The sequence below is a fragment of the Manis javanica genome, chromosome 7 (assembly GCF_040802235.1).
Source record: "Manis javanica isolate MJ-LG chromosome 7, MJ_LKY, whole genome shotgun sequence".
NCBI lineage: Eukaryota > Metazoa > Chordata > Mammalia > Pholidota > Manidae > Manis > Manis javanica.
Window position 1 is genome coordinate 46,493,918 of NC_133162.1, and position 27,590 is coordinate 46,521,507.

The 27,590-nt window shown below is 47.4% G+C and overlaps 1 protein-coding gene and 1 long non-coding RNA gene across 4 annotated transcripts in view; one reads left to right on the plus strand and one right to left on the minus strand.

Moving 5' to 3' along the window:
• Nucleotides 1-22,740, minus strand: part of HK1 (hexokinase 1) — a 76,927-nt gene extending 54,187 nt beyond the window's left edge. The window contains exon 1 of one of the 3 annotated variants that reach the window (XM_073240932.1): nucleotides 22,719-22,740. Coding sequence is in view for 2 of the 3 variants with exons in the window: in XM_073240931.1 (XP_073097032.1) it covers nucleotides 10,484-10,756 (273 nt within the window). In the remaining variant the exon portion in view is untranslated. Of the gene's footprint in view, nucleotides 1-10,483; nucleotides 10,790-22,718 lie in introns of those variants that run through there. The other 2 variants (XM_073240931.1, XM_073240933.1) reach the window with 2 other exon arrangements.
• On the plus strand, nucleotides 11,081-16,134 carry LOC108395134 (uncharacterized). The gene is made up of 3 exons (XR_005057074.2): nucleotides 11,081-11,739; nucleotides 12,831-12,889; nucleotides 15,899-16,134. It is a non-coding gene; the product is annotated as an uncharacterized lncRNA (long non-coding RNA).
• Nucleotides 22,741-27,590: the final 4,850 nt, after the last annotated feature.

Consider the following 27,590-nt stretch of genomic DNA (forward strand, 5'->3'; position numbering starts at 1 on the left):
TTGCCTGCAGAAAGCACGCCACTCCAGTGTGACCTTTAGGAGGCCTCGTTCACCCTCCACCCACTACAAGCTGGCAGGTCTGCTCACATCCCCTTTCACACAATCCTGGGAAGGAAGTTCAAAAGCCACAGTGAGCCCAAAGGTCCTGGCAGGATCCTCCCGTCTGCGTGTGTCAGCCCGACCCCGCCTCTGGCCTGCCCGCGGCCCCACCTCACTGCTGCTGTCCACTCTTGGCAGCAAGGCCCTGAGCAGGAAGGGACTTGGCTAGGAAAGGACACGTTTTTGACCCTGTGGGCTCCCTACAAGAACCACCTACCCCCAGCACCCTCCTGCCTTCCCTCAGACAGCCTGGGGCCTGGCTGAGGTTCTTCACTCTTAAGGTCCCTCTTCATAGATCCACTGCCCACTGTCCACTCTGCTTGCTTGACTTGTAAGTGGCCCCTCCATGCCCTGCCTTTTCTTTCTCCCAAGGCCCATCTCCAGACTCACCTCCTCTAAAAGGCATGCCACTATCCTCACCCTACCCATACCAGTTGTCCCTCTCCTCAGCATTCCCTTGGCATCCCCTGGTCTGCCAATGTTCACTATGTAGGAATTAATTTGCCCTGGTGGATGCATCGTAGAGCAAGAATCTTCCTCAGGCACTGCAGCACCACAAGCATGGTCTGTGCCTCCAGCTAGACAGTGAGTGTGGGCTCCAAGCCCTTTGTGTCCCCTCCCCAAAGCCCTGGGGGTGGCTCCTCAGCTGGGCTGGGTGGCTGCTCTGATGGAAGGCAGGCCTCTAGTGGTGCCTAGCTCAGGTGGTCACCCTCTTTCCTGAACGGCCCAGCCCTTCTCTAGCACCTCCACGGGGCCTGCAGCCCTCCCTGAGGAGCAGCGTTCCAGGCGTTCTCCAAATGCCCCCACTTTTTCCCACAACAGCTGCATCTGGAGGCCAAGGCTCAGAGGGACACAAGAGCCTTAGAGATGACCAGGATTCTCGCTCCACTGTTCAAGCCTCCCAGAGACTGCCGAGTACCTGGAAGCCACCAGAGGAAATGCATTTGGGATTATAAATTCCTCTTTAGAGGCTCGTGAGTGAAAGATGTGCATGCACATCACCAAGTGAAAAAGGATCCCTTCAGCATGTTTAAACACTGGCAGGGGAGTTTCCCTTCCCTGGTCTTTTTCAAGGTTCATAAATAACTCTAAGCGCCTTATACATCATTTTATTTATGCTTCTGAACTGATAGTTCCACTTCAACAAGGCTGGACCAGGCACGAGGGCCTGCTCATACAACACTTCTGTTTACTCACAGTATATCAGGGGGACAACGGAATCCCCACTCGTGATGAGGAAGCTGAGGTTCTGAGGACTGAGATGTAACAGGGCCATGCTGGGCACTTCTAGCTGCCCTAGTCTACCTGCACACCTGCAGGATGGGCATTATCCACCCCATTTCACACAGGAGGAGCCAGGGCTGTGAAATCAAGAGAAAGGCCTGAGCACCCAGCAACGAGCTGGCTCTGGCTTACAACTCCAAAGGTGCTCCTTCCCTAATTCTCCAGACTACTCCTGCAAGGAGGGCCATGTAAGGCCTTGAGATCATGTTCAAATTCTTCCTAATGACCTTGGTGCCCGCGAACAGAACAGGTGCTTCCGGGTGAGAGAGACCAAGCCCTCGCACAGGACAAGAGGGAAGCTGGGAGAACAAAGCCCTGGCACTGACTAGCTAAAAACAAAGAAGGTAGCAGGTCGCTCAAGGGGAACACAACAGCCCTGGAATGTAGTAGGACAAGAACAACAGGCTGAATTCTCAGCCTTGCTTGGGCCAGGGCAGCCTCCAGCCTCCAGCCTCACAGTTCCCAATATCCAGGTACCTCCAGACAAGCAGGAAGAGAGGGTCCGAAGGGCAATTTTGCTCTCACTATAAGACAACCAAACCCCAATGCTGTGAGATGCCAACACTGCAGTGGTGCAAGGCCCAGCTAGAATCAGAATACCTCTGGCCTCCTCCGCTATCCTGACTCCCTCTATCACCTTGGCCAAGTCACTTCCATCTCTGTTTTTCCATCAGCGAAACAGCAATAATGAACACTGCCCTCTGGCCCTCACGTTGGTGAGCACAGGAGCTCCACGGCACTCTGGAGTCCTCAGAAGCAGGCTTTCCAGAAACCCAAGGCAGAAAGGCAGAATGTTCTCCAGGATCCGTTTCCTGGCTAAGGGTCTGGCCTCACACCTTCTATTATCCAGAAAGCTGCACTCCCCCACAAGGTGCCTACAGGTGTGTTCTGGGTGATGAACAAGGAAAACATCTGGCATTTCTACAGTTCTGCACATTTTCCAAGTGTTTGCACATCCACTCTCTAATTGGATAAGTGGGCAGATAGTAAGGCAGGATCATTTACCCCATCTAACAGATAAGGAAACTGAGGCCTAGAGAGCTGGATGGCCACCTAACAACAAAGCACAGGCTGGAGTGATCTGTTAGATATCCTGGATTCCAGCCTCCTGGTCTTTCTGATGAGAATACCAGGGCCCACAGACCCACAGGAACCCACTCTTTAAATGCAGAGTGCCTCTGTCCAAACTTCTGAGCCATGAAATTCACTGTCTAGCTGAGCACTGTCCAACAGAAATATAACGCAAGCCACAAATATAATTCTAAATTTTCTAGTAGTCACATTTTTAATAGGTGAAATTAATTTTAAACATTTAACCCAATATATCCAAAATACTATTCACACACAGCAATCAATATTTTTTAAATTATTAATGAACTATTACATATATCCTTTTGTCATACAAAGTCTTGAAAATCCTATGTGTATTTTATACTTAATAGCACTTCTCAAATCAGACTCTCCACATTTCAAGTGCTTAATAGCCACACATAGCTAGCTAGCTAGTGGCTACTATTCTGCACTCACACCCCCATTATGGGAGTCTTGGGTGATCTACCAGAATGCCACTGCAGAACACTGCTTTGGAGAGCCCTGGACCACAGTCCTGCCTCTGCATGCAAGGTGAGCTGCCCACTAGTATCAGACAGACAGTGTGTCCTTCTCCCAGCCCTACTGCTTTCTGGCCACCAAGATCATGTCAATTCCACTTCCTGAGGCTCACCTGCTCCATATGTAAGAGGCAGGAAGAAATACCTACATCCCAGCTTGCTGGAAGGACTCAACTAAATCAAGCATGTAAACAGAAGAAATTTGCAACGGTGACATGGTGTCTTTCTTACAGTGGTGGCCGCCGTGGGGCTCCTACTCCACTTACCCCGGCCCACCCAGAGAGGGCCCTGGAAGGCACCAGAGAAATGAGGTCAGACTGAGTAACAGGGCGGAAGGCAAATCCCATGTGCCAATCAATCAAGGAAATCAGCAGCTTACAGTCTGGCCAGGCAGAGGCTGGGAGAGAATGCAGAACAATCTCTAGCAGTAGGGAGCATTAGGGGGTTCTCGCAAGTTAAGCAAAGCCCTCCCAGGTCCTCTTTTAAAATGTAAACAAGGACGGGGGAGGGGGAACCAGTGGAAACAGTACACATGGAAAATTTTGAAAAAGTTGTAAAATCCATAACATTTCACTGTAAATGACTTTATTGGGCAAATTTCCCTCCCAATGGAGACAGTGGGTCGACCGTGAGCAGCTGTAGGGGTCAGGGGAGGAGGTAGGGATGGGTGGCCAGTGTTCTGGTGCTGGACACAGGAGTCAGGGGTATATGCAGGACCTGTGCCCAGCTCGCCCCTCCCCCCAGCTCTTTCCCGCCTGGATCTGTTCCGCTAAAACAGCAAAAAAAGAGAGCTGGTTGGGTGTGGTATGGAGGAAGAACTAGGGTTTGTGAGTCCAGGGACCTGGTAGTATTCCCGTCCCTAGTACTTATGAGCTGTGTGGTCAAAGCAAGTCACTTCACTGAGACCACTTGGGGGTCTCAGTTTCCTCATTTCTAAATGCAATGATGCCTTCGTCAAGGTGGATAAAAGCACGGGCTCTACCCTCAATCCCAGTCCTACACAGATACCCAAGAGAAATGAAAGCATATGTGCACACAGGAAAAACAGGAACACAAGGGTTAGAAACAGCCCCCAAAAAAGTGGAAATAACCCAAATGTCTATCAACTCACAAGTGCATAAACATAATGTGGTATATTGATACAACTGAATATTATTCAGCAATAAAAAGGAATGAAGCAATGATACATAGAACAGCATACATGAAACTTGAATACAATATGCTAAGTGAAAGAAACCAGACACAAAGGCCATGTATTCTACGATTCCATTTATATGAAATGCCCAGAAGCAGCAAATCCATTAAAAAAAAAAAAAAGTAGATTTAGATGCCAGGGGCTGGGAGAAGGGAAGAACAGGGAGTGACTGCTTAACGGGATTTCTTTTTGGGGTGATGAAAATGTTCTGGAATAAGATGGTGGTGATGGCTGCACAACCTTGGGAATGTATGAGAAATCAATGTATTGTACCCTTTAAAATGGTATTCTGCTGTGTGAATTATATCTCAATTTAAAAGCAGTGACTCTGCCATTGGATTTGATGGGTCTGAGTGCTGGCTTTTCTGTTTACTGAGCCTCAAGGTTCTCATCCAGAAGTGTAGATCATAGTAGTTCCCACATTACAGGGTGTTACGGGGATGTAATTCCTTTAGCACAGTACTTGGCAATAAATGCAACAGGCACTGAATGTTGGCTTCCATAAGCATTAATACTGATGATTAAATAAGATCTGTGTTAGGAAAAACACAGGCCCCTGGTAGGCATTCAATCCATCCTTCCCTCGAAGGCACCCTCAAGGTCTCAGTGCGTGCAAGCCATAAGCAAGCTTATTTCCATAAGCAATCGGATGAACAGGATCCGATTTATCTGCCTGGCCAAGGGAAGGCAGATTCTGTTTGCAAGGAATGGGCTGCACACTTCACACTTCAGTTTTCTACCATGGGAGCACAACCTGCCATTCCTTTTTAGGGAACACAGTCTGAGAGGCTGCTGGCCTGAGTTTTCTCTAAGAGGGCTGGGCACGTTTAAGGTACTGATAAACCTGCCCTCCCCAGCTGGGTCCACCCAGAAAAAGGGTGGGTGTTAGGCCAAAAGCACACTTGTGTTTTAATTCCCAGAAAAGTTTAACGGATTCACATAGAACACAAGGGGCCACGGAGAACCTTCCTGAGCCTTTCCCTGCATCTACTCCCCCTCCTCTGTACTGCGCAAATGTTTCAGCAGGATGGGGCCGGCACTGCTCACAATGAGAGCTGTCAACTTCACTCAGTAATTTGCAACAAGAGCTCTGCTTGATAAAGTACACTAGGAAATGGCTAATTTTAAAATAAACTCAAATGCTATAATGTGAATGGAAATGACTGGGAAGAAATAGATTCTTTTAAACTTATTTTAAAATGTTAAAAGTTTGACTGTACCCAGGGCTGGCTTGGAACTACAGGAATCTGTACAAACTTCTGAGGGGAGTGTGAACTGGCAAGACCGTGGAGGATGGCAATTGGAAAAATCTTGAAAACGGGAAAATGGACACCCTCCTCCACCTAGCGATTGCAGCCTTAGATACACAGCTTGCAGCCGAGAGAAACTTGAATGTGTACCTGAAGAGCTGCAAATAAGAGGGATCAGAGCGGTACTAAAAATTACAAACCCAAATGCCCATCAAAGAGCAGATAAATTAATTGTGGTGTATTTACACAACGTAAGGGCACACAGCAGTTTAAACTGCTGAAATAAAGATGTATGCATCAATGTGGAAAAGCCCCAAATATAAATTGTTGAGCTAAAAGAAGCAAGTGGCAGGACACGAACAGCATAGCACCACTTACACAGTTAAAACCATATAAAGTAACACTATATGCTGTTTATAGATACATGATATATATGAAAAGTATCAAAACATGCATGGGAATGATAAACACTAAATTCAGGACAGAGGTCACCTCTGGAAGAGCAGGACTAAGGACTGCATGGAAGGGGTTCCAGTTGTGTCTATCATGGAATTGTGATTGTGTCTGTTACATCTCAAGCTAAGCAGTGGATGCGAAGGACTTTATTGTGTTAACCTCAGTATTTTGTATGCACCTCAAATGTTCCATAATAAAAAAATTAACTTGTCTGTATTGATTTGTAGGGGAGAGAAATACAGATTCCAGGTTAAGCCATTAAAATCAACAAAGAAGTTTTTCTCCCAGAAGAAAGAATCAGAGGGAATAAGAATAACTCCCTAGATCCCATTCCAGATTTTAAGACCTTGAGAAAGTCACTTATCTGCTTGGGGCCTCCAGTCTCCGTTCTAAATGGGGAAGAAAACCTCTGCCTTCTGTCCTGCAGTCAGCAAGGCACCCAGGGCAGGCAGCGCTCCAAGGGAGAGGGAGCTACCCTGGGACACTCAGAATAAAACTTGCTGTCCTGACAATCACACTGAGGTTTTGAAAGATCAACTGAAGCAAACAGACACATGCATGTTAGCATGTTAGTATACTTGTGTGTATTGTTAGACATATATGCTCACAACACACAACTGATACCTGATATGGTGCCCATAAAATGTTTCCTGATGCTTAGAGATAACAAACCATTAAAAAGAGAGCAAAACTACATTTTGGTAACTATTCATTTTTGACTCTCCCTTACAAATACACATAATAAAGGACTCAAACATTTTTCTGAAGAAATGACTGAGTTCCCATGATCAGATCTGATTGTAAAAGTCCTCAAATCAATAGCAGGTGCCAGCAGTCTAGCCATGACTGACTCCTGGATGCTGAAGGGCATGGCTGCCTCCCTCTCCCCAAGACCAGCCCAGCACCTCCTCAGGCATGCTCAGAGCAGACTCCAGTGGCTAATTCTACCAGGCAGGAATCCCGGACTGCCAACACATGGAGACAGCACCAGTCATACCAAATCAGTCTTTTAACTAAAAGCTTCCCAGGCCTTCTCCAGGAAACAGCAGGAGCGTGGGAGGCCAGTGCAGCATGGCCAGATGTGAAAGTCCCTCATACCCACCCGCTTTCCCAGTTTATTCCCTCATGACAGTCCCAAATTATCAAACCAAATGAAGTGTAGGGGGAGAACTCCTAAAAACATTCAAGGCAGAGGAGACAAGGATTATGAAATGAAGATTCATGGAGGAGTGAGGCTCTTACTGGATATCTGTATAACACCAGATCATTTTCTAACTGTTGGCTCTCCAACCCCTGACCAATAAGGGCATTTATTAAATGCTTTTGTACTTGGGCCACATGGGCTCCGAGGAAATAAACCTTGGTAGCCCTTTAACTGCTAAGCCCTTCCTGGGCCAAAGACTCCTGGGTTCCAAGTTAGACAAATCACACATTTGTTCACCTGCCAGTGGGGATTGCTTAGGGCCATGGGGATCCCAATCAGGGACAATCCACTGGTGTTTGCTCACCATTATGACAACCTTGGAGGAAAGGAAGTCTGGTCTTTAGAGGCCAACTTCCAACCTTGCTAGACCCATCTGCCTCCCCTAAATACACAGAGCACTAGTAATCCTTCACCCTCCTCCAGGCTCCCAGTGACTAAACCAAATGGAAGAAGCAAGCAAGAGGAGAGGCATGTTGAAAGTTACTTGGAGGTCAAAGGACCCAGCCTCTAGTTACAGAATTAGCAGACGTCTGGGATTCTGATGAATGGAATCTTTCACAAGCACACACGTGCCTCCTTTTCCACCTAAAAGCACTAGACAGATGAATGGAAAATAAATGTTTTGTATTTACTTCAGCCTAATGGCAGGACTCCCTTTTCACAGCACTCAGTAACCAATATTATGCAGACAGAATCTGTAAAATGGGGTTCCATGTGGGGAAGCCAGACACTTGGCCTGTCTCAACCCAACATATGTTCATGAGGTTCAATTACTGATATGTCTCATACTAATGAGGAACGATACCTTTTTCACAACCAGTTTTGTATCCTGAGCAATCCCCAAAACCTTCCCTGGCCCCCAGCTCCATCTTCCCTCCTCCTATCCCAGGCCAGAGGCTAAGAAGATGGGTGAGGGTTAGTGGGGGTGCCAGGGTTGTCTGCAGAGCCCCAGCAGCTGCTTAGGACTGGTGGGCTGAATCATCATGACTGCCCACACTGGCAGGGTCAGGTGGGGGGGCTGTCCTCATTGGATCCCTGGCAGGTGGCAGGTAAGGCCCATATCCTGCAGGAAGAATGGGGTACCCAGCCTTTTCCACAGTAAGTGGTGGGTAGGAAGGGCTGGTCTCTTAACAAGTGCTGAGTCCCAGGAGAGCAGATGCATCACCCAGCATCCACACAGGCAGCAGGGGAAAGCTGACTAGGTCCCCAGAACAAGTGCCCACTATGTGCTCAGGAGGCCCCAAAGCTTCCTCGGGACCACACCCACAATGGCAGTGCCACACAGCTCATCACATAGGCCAAGGCAATCCCCTGGCAGGAATCCTCATACCCGTCCCCCCACCCCCCACAATACAGAAAGCAGCATAAAAAGTCCAAAAGCGATCTTGTTTTTAACACTCTCCTTGACAAGTAGTATATCTGGTAGAAGCTTTGGCCTCAAGACCCTCCTGTGGCAAGATTCTGAGGCCCGGGGAGGGCAAGGAGGAAATGCAGAATCCCAGTTTCAGAGGAGGATGGGATATGAGGATGAATTGATTCAGAAGTCACACACTTGGATGCCTACAGGAGCCCAGAGGAAAGAATGTTAAGTCAGGCCGCCACAGGGAGTGGAGGACTCCAGAGCCATACTAGAAATTGCATACCTGATAAAACAGGTCCCACTGAGTGCGGTCCAAACTGCAACCCAACTCAGACCCTGGAGGCCACACAGCAGGTGGTGGCTGTGGATACTGGCGGCTTACAAGGTCATCCAGGTACCCCCACCCCCACCCCGCAGTCTGCTGCCTTGAGCTACAGAGGCCACCGTGTACACAGACTGGGTAGTGAATTCATCCATGCCTGAAATTCCCCACTTTGAAACGGGAAGAACCACAGAGATACACCATTGAAAAAACTCGTGAAACACACACGTTGGCACACACAGCTCCCAAAGCTCAGTGGCCAGAAGGAATCTCAAAGGTGGTCCATGGGAGTGAACGTGAGTCCCAAGGTTTGGCAACTCAAGCATCACTTTTATAGCCGTGAGGGACAGTGGCAGATTCCCAGGCCGGTCTCCTAACATCCCAACTCAGCACAGGATCTACGACCCAAGCAGCATCCTCAGGGCCTCTGTCTTAGCACCTCCTCCTCAGCTGACTTCCAGGAAGAGCCCTGGTCAAGTTCCCAGTGGAGGGAGGTGGAGACCGCCCTGGCTGGGCCTCTAATTCACTGGGTGACCTTGATGAGGTCACTGCCGTCAGCAGACCTGTTTCCTCTTGTGCCAGAGGAGGGGGTTGTCTTAAGTGGATAGAAAGGAGATGAACATCCTGTGGCTTTCGAGGCAGAAAATCCAACCTATCACTCCTGCGTCTCACCTGTAGGTAGCACTCCCTCGTTTGAACTCCAAAGTCAGGTTGACTTGCTCATCCATCCCAGCTTACCCCAGGGATGTCACCCATGTGGGGTGGGAGGTCAGGAGCTTGTGCCAGGCCTGGCATTGATCAAATAGGTGCCTTTCCCTACAGCCTAGCCTGTTTCTTCATGCCCTTCAGACCTGCCAACCGACAGTATTTTATGCTAGACAGATGTCAAAGCCAAGCAACACATCAGGGGAGATCCAGGTGCAAGTACACACATGCCACAGGCATACATGTCAAGGCCTCCATTCGACTCAAAGACCAGCCTCTTACTTGAGCTCCTAGGGCTGGCTGGAAATTACAGCTTAAGGGAACGGTCACGTAGAGGTATAAAAAAATTCCATTCAGACATGCTGCTCCAGACCTGAGGCCGATGAGCAAAGTTTCCGGTGGCCTCCGCGCCCCACCCGGTTCCCGGAAGCCTGGCGAGTCACCCCATCCTCCGATTAAGGAGCAGCCACACAGCTGGGAGAACCGGGGAGACGGCTTCTCCCGGGCACCAGACGCCCTCCGCCAGGAACCCCAAATATGGGATGCCTGGCCTCCAGCCAGCACCCCCGCCTGCTGCGTGCACACCTCCCAGCATCTCTATAATCACTCCTCGGCCCACAGCGCTCGGACCCTTCCAAACAGGCCCTGCGGATCAGCCCACAGGCCCCCACACATCCATCTCCCCGCATGGCCCGGAGGCCCATCTGACATCAACAGCCCATTTCAAGGACACTGCAGCAAGTAGCCCAGTCTCAAGGGTCTTCCCCCCACCCCGCCCTGAAAACACACACACACCACACACACCACACCGCACACCACACTCTCTCTCTCTCTCTCTCTCTCTCTCTGCCGCTCTCTCCTGCAGTCCGACCAATGCGGGCCTGAGCGCACAGGAGGATGGAGGCGGCGGCGGCGGCGGCGGCGGCGGCGGCGGCGAGCGGATGCCAGAACGCAACGCTGGGGGCAAAGCGGCGTGCGCAGCGCAGGCGGGGGCTCACCTTTTTGACTTGGTCATCCTTCAGCTCGGTGAAGTAATAGGCCAGGAGCTGCGCGGCGATCATGCTGGCGGCGGGGGAGCGGGACCAGCGTGGGTGCTCCGGAGCCTGGGCGAGCAGTGGTCCTCGGGCGGCTGCTCGCCGGCTCCTCCTCCTCCTCCTCCCGCGGCCCCTCCCCCACGGCCTGGGAGGCGGTGGCTCGCGCGCTCCCCGACTCCGCGAGCCCGTCCCCGGGAGGGTGGCAGCCGCCAGCCGGCCCACCTCCTCGGCGCCCATTGGCTGCCGCCCGCCTCTGCAGCTCTAGGCTGTGGCGTCCGGGCCGGGGAGGGGTGGCGCGGCGACTGCTCCCTCCCGCGCCGGAAAGGGGGCGGGTGACGCTGCGAAATCCCCCACGGCGCGGCATCTCCCCGCACGTCTCCCACGTAGGGAGCCGTGCGCGAACGGGCGGCTCTGTCGGGGGCGCAGGGTCGCGCGTGGCGGCGCAGTACCCCGACGGGGCGCGGGAGGAGGCCCCGCCCGACCCGGCCAGACGAGCGGCAGGAGAGGACTTCTGCGGGTGGCAGCCGGGGGCGGGATGGGTGGGGAGACTGTCTCCTTCCTGGGAAGTTAGGGCTCGCCCCCGGGAGCTCCGCGGACGGGGAGGCGCCGTGAGGGGACTGCAGAAGTGGGCGTGGAAAGCGAGCTGGGCCTGTGCCGGCGGAAACGAAGGGCCGGAGCCCCGGGGTCCTCGCACCCGGCCCCGGTGGCATCCGGCTGTCGCGGAACCAAGAGGCCGAGCGCGTAGCCCCACAAGGGGCTTCACCGACAGTGGTCACCCCGCTCCACTCTGCCCCACCTTGTGCCGTCCGGCCTAATCTCTGGCTGGTGGATTTGTGTTGCTAAACCAAGAGCGACGCCCCACGGCGCGCGCCCGAGTCACTGGTTTCTGCGGCTCTCCGGGAGGGCGTGGGCAGGGCTTGGGCGGCCGCCTTCCTCTCGGGCTCCCTAGCCCGCTGCGGCCTGGGGAACTGTTTAGGCGCGCCCCCTAAATGACACTTTTTCACTTCCCTAGAGGAAGTTAACCCTGCTGGGACGGATCCCAAGAAAAATAAGCTTTAAGGGGGAGGGGAGGTGTGGAATTACGTGTTCTGCGGCTGGGACTGCCGCAGCCATAGGATTCTTAACATTGTTCCTGAGGACAGGACACCACCGGGAGCTTTACTGCTTTGAAGATGACTGGATAGTGTAAATACAAAGAAGTTACTATCCTAATTCAACAGGTAATCAAGTTGAGGCTCAGTGAGGCCTTTTATCTTGACAGACTGTATAGAACCAGGAAGTTGTAGATCCAGGATTAGGTCTGTGTACTTTAAAAGCTGGTGCCCACCCCTGGAGTTTGCTCTGCTCCCTTGATCCTGGGACCAAGGCCGCACCATATTTTACCTTCACATGACCAGAGTCCAATAACCTTGACCCAGCTCCGGATCCTGGGGGATCCTGGATAGATCTAAGAAACATTCCTAAGTGGAATTGGGGAGATGGGTAGGTCCAGGCTTAGGTTTCCCTCGGGAAACTTTGGGACTGCCATCACCAACTGAAGAGGACCTCAGATGTGACCCCTGAGGCCAGAGCCCAGCCCCCACCACCAGCTTTGTGGTTGCGGCAACCTGAGTCACCTCTCTGAACCTGCTTCCTCATTGGTAACATGGAGATACTAATGCTCACCTACCCTGTTTAGTTGTTGTGGAATACTAAAAATAAAACACCTGCTTAAAATATACAGTTAATAAATGGTAGGAGTTATCATAAGAATGACTGGGAAACTGATGAGGTTTCAGCTTCCGGGCTTCTCACTTGTATTCCCCCCCTTCTAGGCCCTGAGCAGGCCTAGCAATTTTATATTTGTAATTTCAAATTATTTTCCAAAGAGGCTTCCCAAAACTGTTTAAGCTTCAAACCCTACAAAACCTGGATCTGCCCCCTGCATAGTATTATAAACCAGGAACAGAGAGGTTTTCTGGCATCCATCAAACACTTGCACTCCCTTTATGGCCATAAAGCAAAATTGGGTGAATGAGAACAATTTGGTTGTTCTCAGGTGCTCTTGAGTCCTGCAAATGTGATCCTGCCAGACTCACAAGGCTGGAGGCTCCCTAAGGATCAGGAGTGGTACTTTGCTAATTGCACTCTCTTCCACACTTAGCACAGACCCTAGCACTCAAAAGGTGTGGTGTGCCCAGTACAATGATCAAGAGCATACATACTCCTTAACCCATGCCCCCATTACAATAGAGAGCTCATACATGGGCAGGAGCCAGAGAGAAGCTGATCCTCCCAATGGGTAGGCTACTCTGAATTGTTTTGTTTGCAGGCAAGGAGCTGGCAATGCTTTCTCCTCCCTGGCCTTTCAGAAAAAAACTGCTTCTCAAGGTGACTCACTCCTCCCCACCACTTGAATACAGCCAGACCCCAAGGCCTATCAATATTTCCTGCAAGAATAACTCTAGGCCTGCTGCACTGCCTCCTCCTAACTCCCAGTCCTCATCCATCACCCCATGCCAGAAATATTACAAGAGTCTTCAAGCTGCTGTGTCTGGATTCTGGCCATCCAAGTCATTCCGAGGTCCAGGCCACATTATTCCTGCTAAAAAGCAACCTAATCACATCATAACCCTGCCCCAAATCCCTTGATGGCCCGTCCTTCCTGATGGAGCTAATTTAAACATCTCTACCTGATGTCTGAGGCCTTCTGTAACCTGACTCCACAGTTCCCAACTTTCTTCCTCTGCCCTTGGCCACAGCACAGCCGCTTCCCACTGTCCTTGGCCCTGACCAAGTTCAGTCCATTTCAGCCCCTACTCGTATTTCCCTGCTTGCCCTGCCTTCTCCACTCACCTCTACCCGACCAAGTATCCTTCTTATCAAAGACCCCGCTCTCACACCCTCTCCCCGTAAAGCCTTCCCCAACCCTGGCTACTCACCCAAATCGTCAAGGGCTCATCACCTCTACTGGATGCTCTCCGACTGTGCTTCCCACCCATCTAGAGCTAGAGTAAGACTATTCTTTACAGACTAGGAATCTGATTTGCACCAGGTGGACCCTCTAGTCGAATGTTGGCTCGCGGTAAAGTTTGGAGCCGGGACTCAAACCCGTTCTGATGCCCAGCAGGTGCTGTAACTACCCTTCCCCACCACCTCCCCACAGCCTTCATTTCAGATAACTAACACTGAGTCATGACAGTCTGCCTAATACTGCTGTCTTCTGGGGAGCCAATCTTATCTGCTACAGTCAGACAGCTTGTGAGGCCGGAGCCCGTGCTGCCACGTTAAAGCTGGACCTGAATTCCCTCTCATGCCAGTTATTGCCTCATGCCCTTCTTTATTATTTCGCCTCTTTTTTGCTGTCACTTAGCTCTTGGACCCACCTAAGCCCCTTTCCTGATTACTCTCTGGACCTTGAGGAAGAGCAACAAAGACCTCAACCATCAGAAGTGTAGTTCCACAGGTGTCTCCTCCCCCTCCAGGTGGCACTCCCCTCTCCGGGAAGTCCCCTGGGTTTCTCCCTTTTTACTTGCTTCCCCTTACATGAGTTGGGGCAGGAGTGAGGGGTCAAGCAGTGCCAGGCTGCCACCCGGCAAAGCACACCTGCCAGTAAGAGAATGCAGGCTGCTGCTAAGTCAGAACGTAACAATTCACATCACCCATGGACACTAGGAATATTCCTCCAGGGATTCTCTCCAGTGGATCAAAACTGTACCCCAGTACCGGGGAGCATACTTGTAACAGCAATGTTTGCACAATGTTGACAGTGTAAAGAGCAATTTCTCGTTTATTGCCTCATTCCTCCTGATAGGCTGGTGAGGTTAGAAGGGCAAATATCATTATCCCCATTTAATCAAGAGCAATGAGTGTTGTGGAGGTTATACAGCTGGTTTAAAATTTCTCAAAGAGAAAGAGAAAGTAAAAAAAGAAAAATTAGGGCCAGTGCCCAAACTAACCACATCAGAACCCTGACACTGAAGGGACCAAGGGCTGGCTACCCCAAGACGTGCTGCTTTGGCATGCAGATTATGTCAGAGCTAAAATCAATCAAGGCCCAAAGACTCCGAAAGTTCCATCTCTACCCCACAACTTCATGAAAAGGATTTAGATAGGGTAGCTGCTCCACGAGGAGAATCACCACCATAGGGAGCTACATTATATTCTGAACTAGTGTAATGGTCTAGGAGGTATGAGGCAAACTTAAAATTCTTCCGTGTCCATTGTTTCTGTGTGGCCCAGCAAACATTTGTTTACCAAGCATTTACTCTTTTATATTCCTGTGAATTGCCTTCCTTCTCTTTGAAGTCCCAGGCCCCTATCCCCTCTCCTTAGTTCAGGATGACATACATACCTCATTGTCCTGATGTCTTCAGAGTCTCATGTCTATAGATTCCCACTTTGGTTTCTGTCTCCTGTTAATCTGTCTCATGTCAATTTGATTCTTAGACCAGCTAGAAGAACTTTAAAGTGTAGAGGAAACTTCTTCTTCCCCAACGGTTGGTGCAATCTGCAGGATACTTTATCTAACTAGATATTGCTCATAGTGGCCAGGATACATTATCTTGCTGGACATCACTAGCTTCCAGGCTGCTGCAGCTGCAAAATTCTGGGACATCTGATGGACAGCCAGCAGATGAGATTTCTTACTATGTGAGCTCCCCGGGAATCCCTGGGGGGTTTCTGCAGTGAGAATGGTGAGAGTCCTTTTTCTCTCAGCAGGATAAAATATCGATAGAACTAGTTCCTTGGGCTTGGCAACTTGGTGTGAATTTGGTTGAGTACTCTTGGTTTTGCTGATCCATTTTCTGCCAGATATGGTCTTTGTTTTGTCTGTGTCTTTTGTGTGGTTTGTAAATGCGCCCATGAGATAAAGGCTGTTGCTAAGGGACATTTTAGAAGCCAAAGCTGCAAAACTGGTGGGCACAGGTTGAGTACTTAAAGGCTGTTAGTGACTGGCCACCGCAAGAAGACTCCTGCCATAGGATAAGTTGGTCACAGAACAGGTTAGATTGACACTAGGTCACCTGCCAACCTCAAGAAACTTCCGTGCAGTGAGGCACACTGTAAAACACCACACAGCCCCAAAGCCCATGACACATCCCTCCCAGGTATTCATTTGGCTTCTGAGAAGGCCCAAGGCTTAGCTAAAACTGAGAATATATATATAGGATGAAGTTTTCCTCTTGTTTTGTTGTGTGTATGTATCTGAACCCAGATACACATTTCTTTATTTGCTTAAACCTTCACTGCACTGTCCCTTCCATGGTACCCTTACTCAGGGCACAACCTTGCAAGGATCAATAACCTTGTCCTGTCCTTTGTCTTCTTTTCTGAAGCTCGTTGTTGGAGATGGGGGATGGGGGCAGAGGGTATTGATTGACAACATCTATTTTCCAGAGATACCACCAGATATGGAGTCTACATGAGCCAAACCAAGACCCCCAGGCGATGCCAGGAAGATGGGATTCCAATAAGTTTCAAGGACCTTCCCATTTCTGCCCTAACACCCACATTCCTTTGTCAGGAACATATAAAGCCATCCCCTCCGCCAATCGAGCAAGGCAGATTTGGGAAAGGTACCCTGCCTTCTCATTGTCCTGCCCTTCTGATAATAAAGCTTTCTCTGCTTCAAACCTGGTGACTCAGAGATTGGCTTACTGCACATTTGGGCATGCAAATCCGGATTTGGAAGTCTGGTAACACCTTGAGAGCTTGGCTTTGTGACCAGTGAAAATATTTTCCCTGCCCTTCACCAACCAGAGGGCGCATGTACTGGCATGCACCTGGCAGGCAGCCCAATTGGCTGTGGATCCAGTAGTCCCCATTCTGTGCCAGCTCTCAGGGGAGTTTGTCATAAGAGGTCTCAGCCCCTAAAAGACTCTTGTCTTCTCAACCTTCACTGCCTGTTAGTGCTGGAAAAGTCCCATTCCAGTATCACCTGCCTGATGTCACAGATTAGTGGGTCTCATGTTCATGGGAGACCAGAGACACCATTGTCACTACACCATCCTTGCTACCTATGCAATGATGGCCTTTAGTTTCCTAGACTATGGGAATGAACTTTATAGATCATGGAGCTGCATTATCTGTGACCCCTAGGCATGCCTCCTGTATCCATGGTTTATTCCTGGAAAGTTGCCACCTCAGGGTCTTTCCATAAAAAGGCTTAGTGGTTTGAGTCACCATTCAGGTCCTACTCATCAATGGTTTGTGAACATCGACTCCTGGATACCCCACAGGCACCTGAAATTCAATACGCCTCTCATCATAGTCACTTCGTAAACTTTCTCTTTTCGATTCCCCACCTTGTCATTTATTTACTCAACAAATATTTGTGAAGCACCTAACCTGCCTTGCACTTCACAGTCACTAGCAATGTGCTGGTGAGCAAGACCCACATTCTGGCAGGGAGAGAAAGACAGTTAACAAGCCACAGATTAAATATAGATTAGGTCTGGTGCTAGAAGGAAAAATAAAGCAGTGCAGGTGACACAGCTGCATCCTACAATTTCCATTTCTCCTTTGTTCTCACTGATAAGCACTCCAACTTTTAGCTGAGTTCAGGCTATAGAATAGACTACACATCTAGCCTTCCCTTTAACTAGGTGTGGCCATGGGACCAAGTTCTGGCCAGAGTTGAAATCGAGTGTGTCTCATGGTAGCTTCCAGGCGAAGCTTAAGACGCAGCAACTGTGCAGCTTTCCCTCATTGTCTTTCCTCCTTCCTCCTTCCTGCTGGCTGAGATATAGACACACTGGCTGGAGATGCAAAACCATCTTGGACTGTGAGATAACCTTGGGGATGGTAGCCACATAAAACAAAGCAACAAAATAAAACAGAAGGAGCTTGTGTCCCTGTCACCAAGGTGCCCCGTTACACACTGAGTACCTCCAGATTTCTAGAACTTCAGAGAAAAATAAAATTCCAGTGTATTAACCAAACTGCTATTTTGGGACTTTCTGTTACTACCAGCCAAATCTAATCCTCATACCCAAGTTGAGCAACAGAAAGTAAGAGTATTATTTTAGAAAGGATGATAGGGAAGGGCTCTCTGAGGAGTACATTAGAGCAGAAAGCGGAATAAAATGAAAGAGTATGCCGTGCTCACACTTCCTCTTCTGTCTTTGGAAAAGAGTGTTCCAGACGAAACCATCTCCCCATCACTCAAGCTGGAAACGTGTATCATCCTTGAGCTCTTTCCCCTCCCAAATGCCCCTTACCAAATTTGTCACCGAACTCTCTCAAGTCTACCTACAAATGTGCCTCAAAAACAAATTGAACAAAACAAACATTCAAACCTAAAAATGCTGTCAAATCCATCTTCTCCTCCCTATTCCTTCTGCTAGAACAGGCCTGTGGTGGGTTAAATGGTGCCCCCAAGAAAGATATGTCTCAACCACCACAAGCTGTGGATGTGACTTTTCTTTGGAAAAAAGGTCTTTGCACATGTAATTAAGTTAAGGATCATGATAAGCTCATCCTGGATTCCTGGTGGACCCAGATCCAGTGACTGTCCTGATAAGGGGCAGAAGAGAAGACATAGGGAGAAAAAAGAGAATGTTATGTGGAGATAGAGGTAGAGATAGAGAGTAAGTTCTTCAGCCGCAAAACAAGGACTGCCTGGAGCCAGTAGAAGTGGAAAGATTAATATCAACTCTCTCCTAGCCCCAGGCTATGGAACATGTCTATTCAGAAACCCCTGTAGTAAAAAATGTTTTGATCACATCTCTCAATAATATACACATTTATTTATAGCTATGAATGCATACTACTGTACTAATATATTATGGATGTTATAAACATACCTTAAATACAGTCATAAAAAACAGATGAGACAAATGGGAGTGTACAATGATGCAGCTACTTTGGAATTGTTTGGCTGTTTCTAATAAAGTTCAAAATATACCTACATCATGAACAAGCAATGCCATTCCTGTGTATTTCTCCCAAGAGCGTCTGTACAAAGATTTGTACACAAATGCTCATTGCACTTATTAGTAATAGCCAAAACTAGAAAAACCCAAATGTTCATGAGCAGGTGAGTGGACAAAAAAATTGTTGTATATTTATACATATTTTATACATCTCAGTTATAAAAAATTAATACTTTTTGGGGGAGGTAACAGTTTTAATGAGATATAATTCACCTATGATATAATTCACTCATTTAAAATGTACAATTCAGTGATTTTTAATACAATTGTTGAGTTGTGATATCATCTCCACAATCAATTTTGGAACATTTTCATCATCTTACAAAGAAATCCTATACCCATTAGCTGTCATCTCCCAAACTCCTACCCTCCCCAGCCCTAGAAACAACTAATCTACTTTCTGTCTCTACAGATTTGTCTACTCTGGACATTTCATATAAATGGAATCATATAATATGTGATCTTTGGTGACTGACTTCTTTCACTTAGTATAATATTTTTAAGGTTCATTCATGTTTGTAGTACATATGTGAATCTCAGTCTTTTTTATTTCTGAATAATATGCCATTGTGTGGATACACCACAATTTATTCATCCATTCACCAGTGATAGACGTGGTTGTTTCCACTTTTGGGATTCTTTTGGTATTGCATTAGTTTACTAGGGTCCCCATAACGAAACACCAGACTGGGTGGCTTGAACAACAGAAATTCCTTTTTTTCACAGTTCTAGAGTCTAGAAGTCCAAGATCAAGGTGCGGCCAGGTTTGGTTTCTCCCGAGGCCTCTCTAGGTAGCTTGCAGATGGCTGCCTTCCTCACACGGTCTTCCATCTGTGTGCATGCATCCCTGATTATCTCTTTATGTGTCCAAATTTCCTCTTTGTAGAAAGACACCAGTCTAATTGGATTAGGACCCTCCCTAAAAAACCCTACTTTTAAATTAATTACTTCTTTAAAGGCCATCTCCGAATGTGATTGCATTCTGAGGTACCGGGGGCTAGGACTTCAACATATGACTTCAGGTGCAGGGAACACAATTTAGCCCATAATATGTGGCATAGTAAGACACCATTGCCAAATTCAAGGTCACAAAGATTCATACCTATGTTTTTCTCTAAGAGTTTTATAATTTTAGCTATTGCATTTAGGTCTTTGAACCATTTTGAATTAATCTGTATATATATATGGTTTGAGGTAGTGGTTCATATCTTTTGCATTTGAGTATCCAGTTGTCCCAGCACCATTTATTGAAGAAACTACTCTTACAGCATTGACTTGTTTTCTTACCCTTGTAAAAAAATCAATGACTGTAAATGTAAGGGTTTATTTCTAGACCCTCAATTCTATTCCATTGATCTACATGTTCTTCTTTATGCCAGCACCACATTCTTGATTACTGTAGCTTTATAAGTTTTGAAAACAGGAAATGTTAGTTCTTCAACTTTCCTTTTCTTATTCAGGATGTTTTGACTGAGTTCCCTCCATTTCCATATGAATTTTAGAATTCATATGGGTTAATTTAGCTTATTAGTTAATTAGCTTGTCAGTTTCTGCAAAGAAGCCATCTGGGATTTTGATAGGGATTATTATGGTCAATCTGTAGATCAATTTAGGGGGTATTGGCATCTTAAAAATATTAAGTCTTCCAATCCATGAATGTGAGATATCTTTCGATTTATTTAGATCTTCTTTAATTTCTCTTAACAATGTTTTGTACTTTTCAGAATATAATTCTTATACTTCTTTTAAGTTTCTTCCTGAGCATTTTGTTCTTTCTGGTACTTTTGTAAATGAAATTGTTTTCTTAATTTTATTTTTCAGTTGTTCATTGCAAATGTATAGAAGTACAACTTATTTTCATGTATTGATTTTGTACCCTGCAAATCTTGCTAAATGGATTTATTAGCTCTAATAGTTTGGGGGTGGGGATATGTATACCTTAGGATATTCTAGAATATACAAAGATATACAAGATCATGTAGAAATGAACTCTTGATACACGCAGCAGTATCAAACATTAAAGTCAGGTACAAAAGAGTGCATGTGTGTGATTATATTTACATGAGGTTCAAGAACAGGAAAAATAACCTGGTGATAGAAATCAGTACAGTGATAACCTCAGGACAGGGAATAGGGAAGCAGTGACTGGAAAGGGGCATGAGGACATTTGGGGGAATTATGGAAATGTTCTATGTCTTGAACTGGGTGATGATTATATAGATATATATGTGTGCTCAAACTTATTGAGCTGACACTTAGGATTTATACATTTGACTGCTAGTAAATTACACTTTAACAGAAAATAAAGAGAAAAAATGAGACAAACTTTTAAAATATGGTGGTTTCCCAATATCATTAGCTAATTGTCTCAGGGCCCTCTCTCTCTCTCTCTCTCTCTCTCTCTCTCTGTGTGTGTGTATATATATATAGGGATTAGCTCATCATTGGCAATATACAAAGTAAATCCAGAATTCAAATAGCCTTGCTCATTTTAATTTTTTTGGCTGCTTACTTATTATGTATGATTGGATCTTTTATTTATTTTAACCCCAAGACGTAGCTCATGAGTGAGCTTGTACCAGAGATAGGAAAATAATTGGCGTCTTATTTTCTCATTGTTCATTAGCTTTAACCCACAGTTTCTTTGCAGAAATCTTTCTAATCATTTGTTTTGTGAGGGTCAGTCTAGTTAAAGCCAAATAATATGGAGCATAAAACTGTCACTCAGGCAGTTATAAGATAGTAATGCCTCATAAAATGCTAAAAATGGTCCAGGAAATGAAGGAAAGGGTTACCACAGGCCCCTTCTCATTGGGAGAGACCCTGGGTACAGGATGACACAAATAACCATCTGAAAGGCTAACCAGCCAAAGTTGCCAGTATTGACTGGTCTTTTAAAAACTGATAACAATGGAATTTGTAATACTTTCTTCCCACTCTGAGATAGATAATCTTGAACACAAACCCACTCTGGAGCTCTCTCTCTACCTACCCCCAGTGCCCCATCTGGTTCCTAGATGCCCAAGGCCTATGCTCCTTGCTACTGAAGACAGAACACAATTTAATCCATAACTCCTCAGCTTAAAGATCATCTGGGCTGGTGATAGAGTTCCTTACCCAGACACCAAATGCCAGCCCTACCAGCCTCATCAGCCGCCCTCCTGCCTCACTGGCCAGTATCACACCAACCTGCACTCCCCACCCCATGCCCTGCCCGCACTCCCACCCTGCCAGGCTTCTTTCCATCCTTCATGGGCTCTGCTTTTGTACTTACTGCTCTCTCTGCTTGGAATGTCCTCCTTTGCAAATTCCTTCTACTCCAAGACCCTCTGCAAATCTCACCTCTATCCAACTTTCCTTCTGTCTCCAAGATAGGGCTGATCCCTCCCTCATCTGGCTCTTAAGGTACCTGTCACCCTCTGCTGTAACTTTTTTTGCCTGTGAGCTTCACTTTTCAGCCATGAGTCCTCAAAGGCTGGAGACCCTCATTTTCAAAAGAGCAAGAATACAGCTGCTCAATCAGTGGAATGAAGAGCAGGGCAGAGGTGGCTAGGAATCCAGACCCAGCCCTGGGCCTCACCTGGGACCAGCTAATGGACCTAGACCCAGGAGAAATCAAGAGCTACCATACTTTCCTCCCAGCAAGTTGTACCTTAAGGACTCCACCTCACCACCTCCACATGAAGCAACCCACCTCAGATGCACCCTACTGCAATTTAAAGGCCAGGAACAGTGTCAGCTCACGAGATGGGAGGAGGGGTCCCAAACAGCACAGAAGATTCTATTTGTGATGTTTCCATTCCCACATGATTTGGAACCATGTGGGATATGTCAGCAGGAAAGATCTGAAATTTGTCTGTGTTCCAGTGCAGAGGTATGGGCACCAGGTTCCTGGCATGCCTGATTCTGCACATTGGAAAAGACAAGAGAAGGAAGGGAACCTTCCATTGCTTCCCCAAGAGTCTCTCTCACAGTCAGTGTGCAGCTCCAAGGTGGGAGGGTCCTGTATTTAGCGCTAACACTTAGCATTTTGCTTTCTAGGAAGGGCTAAGAACGGAGCCTAGTAACAAAGGCCCTCAGAAAGCACCTGCCCTGTAGGGGTGGGCTGCGCACAGTGGGAGCAGGTCAAAGGCAAGTGTTCCTCCTAAATCTGGGAACCCACTGCAGGGCTACTTGACTTCCTGAGACCATGACCTGAATTCCCAAAGGAATCTGTCACACAATTTCTCTCTTTTACAGAAAATGTTACAGAAGGAAATGGAAATAACATGTAGGTTTCTTACCTTACTTTTAGTAAGCCAGGGCTGGATTTGCTCTTCAGATACTGCAACCTTAAAGAAGGAAAGATAAGGTGTTACAGAGAAAAATCTTAGCAACTTGCATACTGATGCTTCTAACTAATCAATCACATTCAGAAAGCAAAAGCAATTACAAGTAACCTTGTAAGAGCTTATAAATTCTAATATGTTAATGATCTCTGGATGAAATATAGCAGACCTTAGAAATGTCCCATTCACAAATCTATTCACATCAACATTTATTAGGGGCTTACAAATGTGCCAGGCACTGTGCTACTAGGCAGAGATTCTAAGATGAAAACAACACTGGAGAAGACAAAGGTGTCAATCAGCAATGAAAGCGCAGCAGGAGCTGAGCTGCTAGAGAGGCAGGGTGGGAGCTACGGGAACACCGGAACACCGGGAACACAGGGGACTGCCCCTGCCAAACTCTGACCCCGCTGAGTCCCCAGGGTTGCAGGATCCAGCGCTTCCCAGGTGAGCACGGAGGGAACAGGGCCAGCAGCAGCCCACCAGCATGTGGACTCAGCATCCTGCCCTGTCAAAACCCTTCACAACTTCCCATGCTCACAGACCTCAGAAGCTGCTGCCAATTAAGAGTGAAGCCTGCGTGGATTTCTTCATATTAGCAGCTTAAGGAATAAGGAGGATGTAGTAAATGGTTTGCAAAAAACAGCCACCACACCTCTCCCCGCTAGACCCACGCTCTCCTCTAGTCTCCTCCCTCAGGGGGATTGACTGTAGGATGATCTGGCCAGGGGGAGATTGCAACAGGATGTAAGAGAAGTCTTGAGAAACAGGTATGCTGGGCTGGCCCTTTCTTGCTGCTCTGAGACACCACTGTTGGGGGGTGAGAAGAGATGGAACCCAGAGTGACAGAGCACAAGAGGCAACCCCACTTTATAAGGAAAGAGACTGAAGTTTCTGGAAGGTTCCACAGCAGCCCACAGACATGCAGCTGGTCCCTGTAAGAATCAGGGGTAACCCATGTATCCTTCCTGAAGGGTAGGGACTATCTTTTGAGCACTTCTTGTCCTGCCTCACATGGAGTAGGGGCTCAATAAATGCTCTATTCTGAGTGGGCCCCAAATCAAATTCTGGTCCTCAGGAAGCTAGGAAAGCAAGAAAAGGCATCCCACAGACGGCCCCAGTGACCAGGACCACGGAGGCAAGTCTCCACGTGCCGAGGCCCAGATAGTCTAGACCTTACCCGTACACCCTGTCAGAGCAAACTTCCCGTTGAGAGGACTTTAAGGAACCCTTGCAGATAAGTTCAGACCTATACGAGAATCAGGAATAAGGCCACAGTGAAAATTCTCTCTGCCACTTGGAACAGCCAGGGAGCCAAGGAGAAAGAAACTGAATGGACCATATAATTTTGGCCCTTCCTTAGATTAAGAGTGGGAATTCAATATCCAAGCTCATTTTTAAGCTTAGAAAAACTCAAAATGTAGCTGTTCTAAGGAAGTTATGCTTGGAGTTGCAGGCCTCACCCTCAGACTGAGTTTGCCATGGAGAGAAAAAGAGCACAGGTTTGGGGCCAGAGAAACCTGATTATGGTCTGGATCTGCCAGTGACCAGCTGTGTAAAATTGGGCAAGTAATGTAACTTCTCTAAGCCTCAGTTTCCCCATCTGTAAAATGGAATGACATCTACTTTGTTGGGCCTTTGTGAAAATTAAAGGAGGCCATGTAAAATGAAGTGTCTGGCACAGAGTAATTGCTCATTAAACGGCTGCAGTAACAACAAAGATCATGGAATTGTAGAGGCACAGGGCAATAACTGCTGCGACTTTTCCTAGGCTACTTGAGAGGTCAAACCAATTTCCAATTCCTGGGTTTCCATCTTGTGTCTGAGACCCCAGAGCCCTCTCCCTGGACCTCCGAGGACCACAGAGAACCTGCCCTATATCCACAGATTGATGCTGAACTCCCAGTGCCAGGACCCAAGCCTGCTGACTGCCACGTGGCGCCTGTGACACTGGCTGCTTTGTGCCACCTATCCAAGACTGTCCTGGCCTGCTTTAAACTCTCAGTGGCATTTTGCCTGGGGCTGGCAAAGCCAGGCACAGGAAGGGGATAGTGGGGGCCACGAGAGATGGCAGTGACATCTCAAGCAAAGCTCCTGGTTTGGAGGTGCCCCTCTTTTCTCAGAGCAGGTAAAACTTTTTTTACCTGTTGGGGGAGGAAAGGAGGAGAAGAGAAGGAAGAGGCACCAGAGGCACAGGACCCAAGCAGAGTCTTCAGGTTTATGTATTTCATGGCCTCTACTCCCCACCAGAGCCCAAACAGGAGCCTCAGATTCTACAAAGGAGACTGAGACTGAGCATCCACTTGGGTGTTGGAAACAGGATTGAATTCTATTCTCCCAAAGCCCTGTGAGGTGGGAAGGGTGTGTGGGGGCTGAACTTTGCAAAGCTCTTCTCAAAGATGATGAAGGGGGCATTTTTTACCCAGTCCTACAGGACTGAAGGGAAGTTGCCTGCCTGCTCTGGCATGCCCAGGTCCCTCACCTGGAGGCAAAAGCACTCCCTCCACACTTTCAGATGCCATTTGGGAACTCATCTGTCACCAAGGACTGACCCAGGGAAAGTCTTCACAGAGCAGACAGGATAGATCACAGCAGTGACTGAGAGGCTCTGAAAGAGTTATGCCCCCCGGGCCCTCTGTAAGTCCCAGCTCTGTAGGTGTCATTGGGCTTAACCCCCACTGTGCCTCAATTTCTCAAACTGTAAAGAGGGAGCAGCTGTAGTCCTTGCTCCAGAGGGGCCATCTGCAGGAGAGGTTCATTTAATGTGAGCCAGCTCCTCAGAAGAACCTAATTAGTCCCATAAACATTTCCAGGGACAATGTAAAGCATTGATAAGGGAAGGCTTCTCTTAAAGAGAAAAAAACCACACACCTGTTCTCAGCATAATTATCTGAGAAGCAATTAACCAGAAAGGTTCCATGAATGATCCTCTGGGCTTCCCCTAGTCAATGCCTACCTGGCCCAGGTGGAAAATTAAACTGCACAGAGAGTTAGAGTTGGTTCTGAGGGCTCCAGCCACATCCCATAACACATGCCTGCTGTGCTTGTGGTCTGGGGTTGCCCTCCTGGAAAACGGACCCCAACAGTGGCTGGGCTGAGGGTGGTGGTGCTTGGGAACATGTAAAGTTAGAGAGAAGCGAGGGGAGACCTTACCCCTCCTCGCTGGCAGTTCTGCCCCATGGTGGGAAGACACCTGCTGTGCCGTTGGCCTTTCTTCTCTTCTGCTCTCAGCAGCCTGGGCTGGGGCTCCTGGAGAAAAGCAAAACCCAGAGGCAGCATTAGGGGTTCATCAGCCTCGTTCCTATTCCCACCAATTGGGAAACTAAACACCCTGATACTGAGGACCAGAGGCAGAGTACAGGCCTGTTTCCAGAAGTAACCTTAATCTCAAGTAAAAAGTGATAAGGTTTCTGGCAAGACATTATTCTAGAAGCAATTTGCTTGAACTTGTCTGTAGCTGGTGCCTCATCACCAACTACAGGTCCTCTGCTTATGAAAAGGTCTGAAGACAGAGTCCTGCTTTAGGGAGGAAATCAAATAGAAATGGAAGTTAGTCAAGACAACTTCAAAAGGCCGACATCTTCATATGTTCTTTTCCCCTGCCTAATGGAAACAGGGGTAGGGAGGATCTCTGGGTAACAATTACTTTTCTAATTATAAAAGCAATATACACACATCACCAACAAAAAGCCAGAAAATACAGACAAGTAGTTTAAAAATGAAAATCACCTTTACTCCTATAAACATATGTTCTATTAACATTTTTGGCATATATCCTTTTGTGTATTTTTCTCCACCTAACTATATGCCAATAACAACACAAAAATGGAACCATGCTATGCTTTTTAAATCTACTTTAAATATATTATGAAAATCTTTTCATGTCAATTAATAAAGATGTCATCGTTTTTGATTGATTACACTGAGCAGAGATTTTATAATTCATATTCAGGAAAGCTAACTCAAGAATCCCTATTCAATAAATGTGAGATATTCTAAGTCAAAATTTATAGTAATTTTATTGAGTCTCCACCACATCCTGAACAGTTTAGAAATAGTATGTGATTTGCCTGACAATTAACATGCTGCAGGAAATCCAAAAGCTCCTTAAGGCTTTTTCAGTTCTAAGAGGGTAAGCCAAGAGTCCGGGCTTCTAAACATTGGTGTAACGCTGGGCATCCAGCCACTGAATCCCAATGGTTCAGGGTTGGTGAATTCTGCCAGTTTGTTTTGGCAGGATACCTGGCACCCCTGACATCCCAAATGCTCCCTGGCCCAGCTCAGAGGCATAAATAAAATTTATGGGGTTTCTTTGTAACTGGTTTACATAAACAAAATTTGATTTAAAGCTCATACTTAGTTCCTTCACCTTGAGGGTATCTGGAAAAAAAGGAGACAGATTTGGCTGTGATATCTTCTTCAAAGAACTTAGGAATGACAGTACTTACCTCCTATTTCTGTGATAATTGCTCTCTCTCCCATTAAAGTGTAAGCTCCCAGGGTGCAGGGACTTGTGCATCCCCAGGGCTGGGCACACGGTAGGTGCTGAGTGCAACCTGGAGGTCCGGCTGCTAGGCTTGAAGCCCTCCTCAGCCACGTGCTTTGACTTGAAAAGTCACTTGACCTACAGGAGTTTCAGTTTCCTCAACTGTAAAGTGAAGACGCAAACGGTAAGAATGGACCTGCGCAGCAACAGGAGCTATGTGTATGTAAACAGAACACTAGACTAGGACTTGGCCCCTAGAGAGTACTCAGTACCTTAGCTAGCTATTAGGATTGTTGACTGATTAGTAATTTCACTGAAATTCAAAACAAGTGGGAAAGCAG